The sequence below is a fragment of the Zea mays genome, chromosome 8 (genome assembly GCF_902167145.1).
Source record: "Zea mays cultivar B73 chromosome 8, Zm-B73-REFERENCE-NAM-5.0, whole genome shotgun sequence".
NCBI lineage: Eukaryota > Viridiplantae > Streptophyta > Magnoliopsida > Poales > Poaceae > Zea > Zea mays.
The window spans coordinates 22,487,135-22,499,320 of NC_050103.1; the positions used below are offsets into that span (position 1 = coordinate 22,487,135).

A 12,186-nucleotide genomic window follows, 5' to 3' on the forward strand; every position below is an offset into this window, starting at 1 on the left:
ATTCCGCTGTCCGAACAAGTCTTAGCGCTCGAAATTTTTTTGGCCGAAACGATTTTTCGTGCCATCTCGACTATATCGATAACAGAATCCTACGGACGAGTAAGAGTACATGTAAGTGGCAAGGCCGACCGAGCCGAGGGACTCCTACGCCTCCGAGATACGGATACCTCACTCATCACCTTCTGCGATAAGTAACTCTTACTCGGATAAACGATTCTGTTATCGACGAACAAGTCCTGATACTCGAAACAAGGGGAAAAGAAACATAGCTTTACAACACGACGATGATATATTTGGGCCTCGGCGGCCGCAAAAAACATACGCACACTACAGACAAACTGTTCCTGCAGGTTCAGACGTCAGTAGGGGAAGCAGTAGCACCCTCGGCATCGACTCCACCTTCAGCGGAATCCGACCCAGCCTCGGACGGCAACACGGTCGAAGGATCTCCACCTCGAAGGAAGATGTTAGCACCGCACCTGGGCCATCGCCGCCAGGGCCTCCTGCAGGAACCCGACCCAAGAAGATGGCCGGACCGACCGCTCCGTAGCCTCAGCCAGCTGTTCCCCGAGGACACCAGCCCGGCTCATGGCCTCGGCAGCCCGACTCCAAGGTTGGTCCCGCTAGTGGACGACCTGGCCAGGTCCCAGCCGCCATTGCAACGCCTCCTCGGCCTGGGAAGTCCCCTACTCCTGGGCCGACGAAGTTTCTTCTCCAGCCAACTCCGCCTCTGTCCATGCTGACACCGCTGCCTCCGGCTTTGGCTCATCGCAGAGCAGCCGAGGGTTCCTTCACTAAGCAAGAGAAGCCTTGAGCGGCAAGGCCGACCGAGCCGAGGGACTCCTACGCCTCTGGGATATGGATACCTCACTCATCACCTTCCGCACAGGGCAACTCGCACTTGGTTAAGCGGTCCAGCTAGCCGACAGGCGAGTCCTGGTGCTCAAAATGGGGAAGAAACACGACTTTACGCCCAAATACACAGATGTTCAGGCCCCGATAGCCGCATTGAACATACGCCAGCACTAAAGGTGCCATTACAAACGGGACTCCGGTTTGGTTCCCGCGGGTATGAACAACCTCCATACCAGGAGGCCCGCGGGACGACGAACTCCAAGCGGCTCACCGCCGCCCACTCCTGCAGCAGCGACAACGACCTCCGTCCCGGGCGGCAAGACAGCTGCAGCAGCGGCTTCAGGGCAAACGTTGCGGCAGAAAAGCTCTCGCCCACAATGGACGAGAACCAGCCATTCAAGCCAGGGAGACGGAGGTCCAGGGGTGCGGGCGGAGAAACCTTCTCCAGCTGCCACCACCTCAGCACCGACGGTGGCGACCACCTGTCCACCAACACCGCACCAGCAAGCGCCGGCCGCTCCAAAGCGCATCGGCAGGTCCTCACTCCCGCCCTCGTCGAGGCCTCTCTAGAACATGAGCATCGCCCTCACGGCATATGAAGTGCTGGGCAACCCTCTGGCGCGGCTGTCAGCGCGAGGAAGGCCTGGACGTGGCCGGCCCATACGCGGCGCGACTGCCGCTCGGGCGAAGGATGGAACGCTGCACCCTGCTCAGGAAGCAGCAGTTCACCTTCCCCCGCATGGCTGAAGGAAGCCTCCGCAGGGCTGGAGGATGCCTTTCTCCCCCAAACGCTGGGGGAAGAAAATGGTTACCGACCCACGCGGAGGCAACCCCCCACTCGGTGCGCTCCTCCGCCTTAGCCCGGATGACGAAAATCCTTGAAGCTGAGGGCGGGGTGGAGGCCGCAACCCGACTTGCTTCTCTCCATCAAACTGCCCATTGGTGGGGGAAGGCAGCCGAGCTGCACGACAAAAATCCTTGAAGCCGAGCGATGGCTGAACGGTACCAACCTCCACGAGGTTGCGCTCTTTCCACAACGAGACGAAGACAACGCGGGCGCTCCCCATCCGGGGGCTCGGAAGGCAGAAGGACGCGACGCATGAGGAAAGTGCGAAGGCATGGCTACCGCCCAGGAGGTCGATCCCTTTTTAAAGACGTCTCTCCCCACTTGCGTCCTCAGCCGTCGTGGACTGAGTCTTCACCAACACGCTCCAAGGTCCTCCCCCCACGACACGGGGGCTGGGCCCCACACGACATGCAAGCTGGCCCAGGACAGAAGAAGCCAAACCGCCGCGCGCGGAGCGTGTAACCGCCTAGCGGTTACAGGCATTCCTCCGTCTTCGCCCAAACCAGCGGGTGAAAGGGCGGACTGCCATGCAGACGGCATACAACTGCACCAAGGGGGTGCACCCTTTCGACTTCGACGCATCCAACATGGAGGCCCAGGCCCACACGTCATGTAACCAGCGCGCCGGTTACTACGTGCGAGAAACTGCACCGCCACTCGCGCCAGTGCCGCGCATCCTCGACCGCAGAATCGGTGCCTCGACTCGAGGCAACCCTACGCATGGCCCAGCAGTGCCAACCAGGCACGCCGGTCATGGGTCAGTCAGCCGCGGGAGAAGGCGCGACGGTCGATATGGCCAGAAGTGGGCCGACAGTAATGGCAGCAGCAGGCGAGCGAAAACGGCGGTCAAATCGTCTGCAGGCTCACGTCCTCTCCGGGAACAGCGAGAGAGCCCTCTCCCACGACATGAAGACGACGCGCCCGTGTTCCGTTCCTCGAACGGCTCGCGCACGCACAACGGCTGCCCCGCGAACCACTCGTCCCGTCTCATTAACTTTGCGGCAGGGCAGGCGACACCTTTGGCAGGCGAAGCGGGCGACGCTTCACCTCCGCCATAATGACCGCGTCAAAAAAAGGTGCACCACGTCGTTCAATTTCGTATCCTTTTCTTCTTCCCCTTTCTCTCTCTTGCTACAGGGACCGGGAAAGGGGGATAATCCGAAAGGGATCCTTCTCCGTGAAGGAAGCGGGCCTCGAGCCCCACTACTGATCAGAGGTTCGAAGGCTGGCCCCTCGGAAGGGTTCGACAGCCGCCTCAGAGCACTCGGGCTCCATGCCCACTACTGGTCAGAGGTTCGAAGGCTGGCCCCTCGGAAGGGTTCGACAGCCGCCTCAGGCCACTGGGGCTCCACGCCCACTACTGATCAGGGGTTCGCAGGCTGGCCTCTCGAAGGGTTCGACAGCCGCCCCAGAACACGCAGAGTGAGGGATGACTCTGGGTACGTTCGATACATAACCAAGGCTCGGGCTACGCTCCCGAGGTACCCTAGGACATTTCCGAGACCAGTAGGAGCGATTCTGTAGCAGAATCCCATCAGAGGGAGGCATCGAGCCCTCGGACCCTATCGAATGGGACCGAGTCCGGCAAATCACCTGCAGGTACTTTTGGAGCGCGCCTATGGGCCACTAGCTGACCCTTATCGAACGGGGCACAGGCGTCCACTCGGATCACCTGTTAGCAACTCACCGGAGACACCATGTTCGGCGCCCTCCGAGGGCAACATGGCGCTCTCCCCCCCTCCTCCTTGCGGAAAGGCGACGAAGGGGCGTATGAAAAAAGCCGAGTCAGTCCTTGACCGTCCTCTCGCCCTGTGCAGAGGCTCGGGGGCTGCTCTCGCAAACCCGGCTCCAGCCAACCCGTTGACAGCGTCAACATACCAGCCCGAGAACTCGGAACCTGACTATGCACCCGGGCAATGACCAGTTCGCATGAGGGAACGACCAGACCGGTCGAGGCATCACGAAAGGCGTTAAGACCTCGAAGGAGTCCCACTCCTCCGAGGCGTCGGGGGCTACACCCGGCGGGTGCGCTCGCGCGCACCCACCAGAACGAAATGCAACCGAGAAAGGCCGGTCCCCTTGCAAAAAAGTGCAACAAAGCCTCCAAGCGAGTACCCACACTCCCTTTGAGGCTCGGAGGCTACTGTCGGGGACCGTAATTAGGGGTACCCCCAAGACTCCTAATCTCAGCTGGTAACCCCCATCAACACAAAGCTGTAAAGGCCTGATGGGCGCGATTTAGGTCAAGGCTCCTTCCACTCAAGGGACACGATCTCGACTCACCTGAGCTCAGCCTCGGGAAGGAACAGTAGACCAAGGCAGATTCACGCCTCGCCCGAGGGTCTCCTCAAGCAACAGGTGCACCTTCGACTCACCCAAGGCCCAGTTCGGGCAGGCTTCGCGGAGAAGCAACCTTGGCCAGATCGCCTCGCCAGCCGACCGGATCGCAAGAGCATTTAATGCAAGGATCGCCTGACACATTATCCTGACACACGCTCTCCAGTCGACAAGGCCGAAGTGACCGCAGTCACTTCGCCCCTCCACTGACTGACCTGACAGTAAAACAGCGCTGCCTGCGCTGCTCCGACTGCTGTGCCACCCATCAGGGTGAGGCTGACAGCAGCCAAGTCCAGCCTCGGGCGCCATAGGAAACTCCGCCTCGCCCGACCCTAGGGCTCGGACTCAACCTCGACTCTGGACGACGGTCTCCGCCTCGCCCGACCCCAGGGCTCGGACTCAACCTCGACCTCGGACGACGGTCTCCGCCTCGCCCGACCCTAGGGCTCAGACTCAACCTCAACCTCCGGACGACGGACTCCGCCTCGCCCGACCCTAGGGCTCGGACTCAACCTCGACCTCGGACGACGGTCTCCGCCTCGCCCGACCCCCGGGCTCGGACACAGCCTCGACCTCGGAGGAGTCACCGCCTCGCTCGGACCGACCATGCCACAAGGGGGTGCCATCATTACCCTACCCCTAGCTAGCCCAGGCTACGGGGAACAAGACCGGCGTCCCATCTGGCTCGCCCCGGTAAAACAAGTAATGATGGCACCCCGCGTGCTCCATAACGACGGCGGTTCTCAGCCCCTTACGGAAGCAAGGAGACGTCAGCAAGGATCCGACAGCCCCGACAGCTGTGCTTCTACAGGGCTCAAGCGCTCCTCCGACGGCCACGACGCCACATGAACAGGGCTCCAACACCTCTCCGACAGCCACATCGGCATGTACATAGGGCTCTGGCTCCTCTCTGCTAGACACGTTAACACACTGCTACACCCCCCGTTGTACACCTGGACCCTCTCCTTACGTCTATAAAAGGAAGGTCCAGGGCTCTCGTACGAGAGGGTGGCCGCGCGGGAGAACGGGCTGACGCGCAGTCTCACGCCCTCCGTCTCTCTCTCCCTCGCGAACGCTTGTAACCCCCTACTGCAAGCGCATCCGCCCGGGGCGCAGGACAACACGAGGCCGCGGTTCCCCTTACTGTTTTCCCCCCTTGTGTTCCGTCTCGCGCTGACCCATCTGGGCTGGGACACGCAGCGACAATTTACTCGTCGGTCCAGGGACCCCCCGGGGTCGAAACGCCGACAAAAAGTATTCTCGGAAGTCATGTCAACACCTCGTGGTGTCTTCCCTGTTGGATAAAATGGGTCTTCATTCGAAAACGGAATGAGAAAAATGAAGTGGTGAGATACAAAGCAAGGCTAGTAGCACAAGGTTTTTCGCAAAAACCTGTAATAGATTATACAGAAACCTATTCCCCAGTGATGAGTGGCATCACTTTCCGATATTTAATATCACTGGCAGTACAAAATCGTCTATCTATGCAGTTGATGGACGTCATGACCACATATCTATATGGGTCATTAGATTCAGATATATACATGAAGGTTCTGGATGGAATAAATGTACCAGATTCAAAGGCAAATCGTAACATGTATTGTGTAAAATTGCAAAAGTCATTATATGGCTTAAAACAATCAGGGCATATGTGGTACAAACGCTTAAGTAAATTCCTTTCCAAAAAAGGATACACTAATAATGATGACTGTCCATGTGTTTTCATTAAGAAATCCACATCAGGTTTTTGCATCATATTAGTATATGTTGATGATCTTAACATTATTGGAAGTGATATTGATATAAATGAAGCACATCATCATCTAAAGACGGAATTTGAAATGAAAGATTTGGGTAAAACCAAATTTTGCTTGGGTTTACAACTTGAGCATTTGCCTTCTGGCATATTCATATATCAAGAAGCCTATGTCCAAAAAATATTGGAGAAATTTAATATGAATAATTCATATCCCTCCAAAACTCCTATGGTTGTGAGATCTCTTGACATGGAGAAAGACCCATTCCGACCTAGAGAGGAGAAAGAAGAGATTTTGGGTTCAAATTACCCATATCTAAGTGCAAATGGTGCGCTTATGTATTTAGCAAATAGTACCCGGCCGGACATTGCATTTGCAGTGAATCTACTTGCAAGATACAACATTGCTCCTACTAAATGTCATTGGACAGGCGTAAAACATATCCTTAGATATCTCAATGGTATAAGAGATTTTGGTCTTTTATATGAAAGAGGCCAGGACTCGACTTTAATTGGATATACAGATGCTGACTATCTTTCAGATCCTCACAATGCCAGATCTCAAACAGGCTTTGTTTATTTATATGGTGGAATAACTATCTCTTGGAAATCAACCAAACAAACTTTGGTAGTCACTTCGACAAATCATTCTGAAATAATTGCTTTATATGAAGCTTCCAAAGAATGTGTATGGCTTCGTAGAATGATTAATCATATACTACAATCCTGTGGTATAGGTTCTCTAGAATCACCTACCATTATCTATGAAGATAATGCAGCTTGTGTTATTCAGATGGAAACTAGTTATATTAAGAACAATATCACTAAGCATATAGCTCCAAAATTATTTTTCCCTCATGAATTACAAAAGGATAGAGAAATAAATATATTGCAGACTAAATCATGTGACAATCTTGCAGATTTATTCACTAAGTCCCTACCTTACTCTACATTTTCAAAATATGTTGAAGGTATAGGTATGAGAAGACTTAGAGACTTGGAAAATTCAGGTGGAGTAACTCTCACGGATACATAACAAGTTCACATCATATTGCACTCTTTTCTTTATGTGATTTTTCTCTCACAAAGAGTTTTTATCATATAAAGTTTTTAATGAGACAATATTAGTACGAGCGTATACCATATCACTCTTAATTTTCCCACATGGTTTTTGTAAGGTGATATGAGGTATAGTAGAAATTTTAAATGCAGGATTTTCATTTGATGGACTTAATCAAGGGGGAGTGTTAAGGAAAAATGATTTCGTCCACGTCAGCAATCCGGAGAAAGAAACACACTTAATATCAAAGGTAGAGATTAATCAAGATCGACAGTCATTAGTTAATAGGATTAGTGTTAATAATATTCCTTAATGTAAATCCTGTTACCGAACAGGTATCCTTCTCCCTCTCTCCTACGACGAGGAAACCGTCCATGGCGAACGGACAAGTTTTCAGTCGTTTCACTATGTATAAATACACACCACCATCGAATAAAAAGTATACGCATCATTTGCTTTAGTCCCTTCGTTTTCTAACATTCTGAACTAGAAGAGGGAGGGAGAGAGACAACTCATTGATTAAGCTACATTCATGCATGGCGAGACTGATAGATTACACATATACAGTCACACTCACACGCCCTTCTAAGACGACTCTAAATATTAATATACACTCAGAGAAGTCCGGATTGATTAACATGCTTCTGCTGCCACGCAATGGTGCCCGTGTGTGTCCGTTCCATTCGCTCGCGCGCGGCCATTGACCTGTGAGCCTGCTAGCAATGGCGGTGGTGGGTTGTTGGCAGGTGTCAGCAGGATCCATGCACGGGCGGGCGGGCGTGCGTGGCGTCCAGTCTCGGTCGTTAGTGCCGGCGCGTGCGAGTCATCTCACGGCGCTGCACGCGCGCACGAGCGGCGTGTGCTGGCCGCCGGCCGGCCGGATTGTTTTTTTTTTTGACCAAAAGGGCAACGCCCCCTATTTCATTATGGCCGGCCGGATTGTTAATGAATTATTAGCTGATGACGAGTCGTTGATGAGAAGCCCCGGCGAAGCAGCTGGCGGTACGGTGGTGGCCGCCGCGGGTGGCAGTGGCGGCGTCGTCGTCGTCGTCAGCGCGTCGGCGACGACCTTGGCCACGGCGTCCTTGACCGGCTGCTCCTCCCAGTCGGTTCCTGGCGACTGCGACAAGCAGCAGCGCACCGTTAGTCGTTTCACCAAGTACAGTAGGTGTTGAAGTTGTTAACTTAATTTTCACAGTCACAGGTAGTGTCGATGTCAGCCTAGCTAAGCATGCGTGGACAGATCACGGACGAAAAATCGGCAACGCATGCTTGTAAACTTGTTTACATTAATAATGAGAGATATAGAATATGCCAAGGAAGTTCAGAGCGCGTTCATACGGCACGCAGTTTTTTTTTTTTGGCCCTGTGCGCTCATGCATGTACGAATTTGTCTACTCTGTAATTTCGTTTTACTTTTTGTAGTATCTTGTTGGATTTTACATAAACGAACTATGCATGTGCACCCTTGGTTGTTTTGTTAAACTATCTCTAGCGATGTTTTTTTTTTTAAATTACCCCTCCGTTCCACTAACTTTACCATTTTTTAAGAGCTAGTGTAGTCCCAAACAACCAAACAAACAGAATCTATATCTCTACCATTTACAGACTAATCTAAAAGATTATGTTATCTATATCTTGTCTCTTTTTAACAACGTTCTAGTCTTCTATACAACCAATTAAGACCTGTTTTATGAATATTTCTCCTCACATTTTTACACGTACCCATTTTGTCATATCCTCAAAGTATCTTATGCATATTTTAACTTTTGTTTAATCTGTTATAAAAATGATAGAGAACATGAGAGAGGGTCTCTATATTTTGAGGATAGAGGAGTGTCCTCTATATTTAACAGTGCTTTAGTGAACACCGTTAGACAGTATAGAGGAGAGAATTATTCTTCTCTATATTCAGGATAGAGAAGAGTTTAGGGTCTCCTATTAAAAATAGTATTAGTCAACAAAGGATTCTTCGGTCCGTTTGTTGCTTCCCTCATCAACCTTTTGCACGTCATCTCCTATCTTCTTGGTCTACTCTACGTACCCAGGCCCAGCTAGCCAGTTTTCTATCATCCTATCTTCTATCTCATCTCATATTTTAAACTTCATTATGTAAACAATATAATCTACAACACAAAATAGTGTTTTAGGGGACCTTATGGTTAACTTGCTGGACACGGTCTAAGTGGTCTTCATCTTGCACCACATGCATGCATGGTATACTTTGGTGCACAGCTGAGAAACTAAATCTTCCTCTATAATATAACCATGTCTGAATGCAGTATATCTAATAGTAAGCCGCCAAAATTAGCTGAGTACATTCAAACAGTTTAGCTAATAATTCAACTATTATCTACTTTTAGCTAATTAGCTAATATATAGTTAGCTAGCTATTTATTGTTAGCTAGCTAATTCTATTAGTAATTTTTTAACCAATTAACTATTAGCTCTAATGTATTCAAACATCAAGTCGACTTTCGCATGTATTGCGCTGGCTTTGTGTACTTCCTTCTTCATCTATCACATCCAGATGAAAATGCTATGATTCGGCAATAACTATAGTTAACCAGTACTCTTGCATTTATGTCAGACTGAATCATGGATCGTCAGTTAATGGTGCACGCTATTTTAGTGATCCTGAAGAGGATCGAAACCGGTTGTCACGTTAAACAAATCTCTAAGACGATCGCTCGTCATGTCATGTGGGACAGATTGGATGGTGGAGTATATACCTTGATCTGCATCGTCAGGACAGCTCGTGGAAAGGCGTTCTTCACTCCGGTAGCCGCCGGCTCAGCGCCGCCGCTGGTGCTCATTGCCACCAGGCTGACGCCATCTCCGATCTGCTCTTTCAGGCACTGGAGCGTCCTGACCACCACGTCAGTCCTATTGCACGGCGACGCCGCCGCCGCCGGCGGCGATCTCACCTCTATCTTCACCGTGCAGAGTTCTTCGTTCGCCGTCCTGGTTATCTCGACCTCCACCTTCGTCGTCTCGCCGGAGCCGTTGTCGTCGTCGTCACTGCTGCCGTCCGTGCGGCGGGTCAGCCGCGACTCGAGCGACTTGTTCTTCTCCTCCAGCTCGGCCACCTTGGCCTCCAGTGACCTCACGTAGTCCCTTGCCCTGATCAGTATCGACGTCTTGTCCTTCTGCCGGAGAATAAGAGAAGCAAATAAATGCCCGTTCGGCACAAAGCTCATGCATGCGTGCATGCATGTATGGACAGATCATGACATCTCACACAATTAAGGACCGATGGACGGACACGGACGTATACATACTTTGGCGCCGGGCGGAAGGGCTGCCTTGAGGGCGTGGAAGCTGTCGTTGAGCTTCTCTCGCCGCTTGCGCTCCGAGAACATGTGCTGCAGCTGGTTCACCGACGGCGGCGGCTGCGCCGCCTCAGCGGCAGCGGCCGCCTGGTAGTAGTACTGCTGTTGGCTGTACCTCGCCGCCACGTGCATCTTGGACAGCACCGACATGGCCGTCTTGAACATCCGCTGCCCGCACGCGCCGGGCTTAGGCGGCCTCTTCGGCCCAAGGTGCCGCGCGTAGTGCTTGAACGCACCGGTGGGTTTGGCCGGCGCCGGCGCGTGAAGGTCGGTGTACTGGTGGTGGTGGTCGTAAGATGGCACGACGGGTGGTGGTGGTGGTGGTGGTAATAACGGCACGTGTGAGGAGACCTCCGGGTACTGCTGGTTGCCGCCGCCCGCGGCCGGCGCGGCGAGGATATGATGCGCCGAGGAGCTGTCGGGGTCGTCGGGGCTGCAGGAGAGGGATGCAGAGGCAGCAGGCAGCGAGAGCGAGGAGCACGACGACGACGAAGGGAAGCTGCTGCAGGCGCGGCCGCCGGCGCCGTGGTGCGGGTCGTCGAGGAGGCCGTCCACGATAGGGTCGTGCATGTCGATGGCGGTGGCACCGCCGTTGGAAGACATGTGGTAGACGACTGCTGCTTCGTCGTCCATGTTCATGCGCATGCTGATCTGCATGGACGTGTGCATGTCGATCGATAAGAATGCGTCCTGGATCTCTGTAACGGAATTTATATGATTTCATGATTAAATCGGTCGGTCGATCGCTTGCTTGCTTGCCTGGTTGAGGTGGTGCTGAATCTGCGAGCTGACGAGAAACTGCTGCTGCTCGTCCTCCATGCACTGCTGCTGCTCTGCAGGGCTGCAGCTGTGCGCGCGCGCGTGCAGAATGATCAGTCAGATCGATCAGCAAGTTACCAGAACAATAATCTACGATCGATCGAGCAAGAGAGCGCTCAACCACTTGAGAGCCAGGAAAACCATACATACATACCTGCTGCCGGCAGCGTAGCCGCACATGAAGCCGTTGTTGCCGCTGGCGTTGGTGGTGGCATAGCCATGGAGCCAGCTGCCGCTATCCATGTCCATGTATGCTATCGTACTACCTGGTTCTTCTTTTTAACAACGCCGGCCAGTTTCAAATAGTGACGAGCTAGACGACTACCACAGGAGAAGAGAAGCATCTACCAAAGCTGCATAGTGATCAGAGATGGACATATGGAGGAACGCCCGTGGTCTGGATGCACATATATATAGATAGATGCAGATATATATATCTTGCTATGCATGAACAAGGACAATTGACGAAGGATGGATCGACAGGAAGAGAAGGCACGTGCTGGTTTGGAGTGAGAAATTAAAAACTGGTGAAGTCACGGCCGGGGAGCGACGGCGACCGGCCGGTGGGGGGTGGAGTCTACGGTCAATTTGGTTTGGCTACGCTGCGAGAAAGAAATTGGCCACCCTGTGGAAAAGAGAGGTACAGAGAATGGGCTTATTAGCAGTGTAAATCTTCTTTTCAACTAACCGCTCTTGGATCCATCCGTGATGGGATGGGATGAGGAGTAATCATGATTCATAAGAATTTAGGGTAAAAACTCAATAACATAGGTCTATATAAGAGGAGAGGAGCGAGCTGACGTGCTTAAGACAACCATCTTAGCCGTCGCCGTCTCTCTCCACAGTAAGATTGTGGACGCTTATGACGCCGCCATTATTTATCTCGATGTACTTGCGATACTAGATGTTGGGCACTTAGGAACGGGTGCACGAACAAAGCCTAAGAAGACTCTTAGAAAGCAGAAGTCTCTGCCGAGCAACCTTGCAAGACGGAGCGGGCAACTAGATCTGTGCCGAGCAACCTTGCGAGGCAGAGCGGATAATCAGGTCCCTGCCGAGCAACCTTGCAAGGCGGAGCAGGTGACCAAGTCACTGTCGAGCAACCTTGCGAGGCAGAGGGGACAACCAAGTTCCTACCGAGCAACTTTGCGAGGTGGAGCGAACGACCCAAGTCCCTGTC

General features: G+C 52.6%; 1 protein-coding gene across 1 annotated transcript; it reads right to left on the minus strand.

Moving 5' to 3' along the window:
• Positions 1 to 7,265: 7,265 nt before the first annotated feature.
• Positions 7,266 to 11,418, minus strand: LOC103634934 (putative transcription factor bHLH041). Its single transcript, XM_008657511.3, has 5 exons — positions 11,161 to 11,418; positions 10,947 to 11,034; positions 10,137 to 10,838; positions 9,588 to 10,004; positions 7,266 to 7,975 (listed from the first exon to the last, which is right to left on the minus strand). The coding sequence occupies exons 1-5, from the start codon at positions 11,253 to 11,255 to the stop codon at positions 7,772 to 7,774; spliced, it is 1,506 nt and encodes a 501-aa protein (XP_008655733.1). The 5' UTR covers positions 11,256 to 11,418; the 3' UTR covers positions 7,266 to 7,771.
• Between the last annotated feature and the right edge of the window lie 768 nt (positions 11,419 to 12,186).

Excerpts from the sequence above, each read along its gene's own strand:
- LOC103634934 (XM_008657511.3), bottom strand. The coding sequence starts at position 11,255 with ATGGACATGGATAGCGGCAGCTGGCTCCATGGCTATGCCACCACCAAC. Across the intron at positions 10,839-10,946 it reads TTCAGCACCACCTCAACCAG|ATCAGCATGCGCATGAACAT; the intron begins GCAAGCAAGCAA and ends ACGTCCATGCAG. Across the intron at positions 10,005-10,136 it reads CCCTTCCGCCCGGCGCCAAA|AAGGACAAGACGTCGATACT; the intron begins GTATGTATACGT and ends ATTCTCCGGCAG.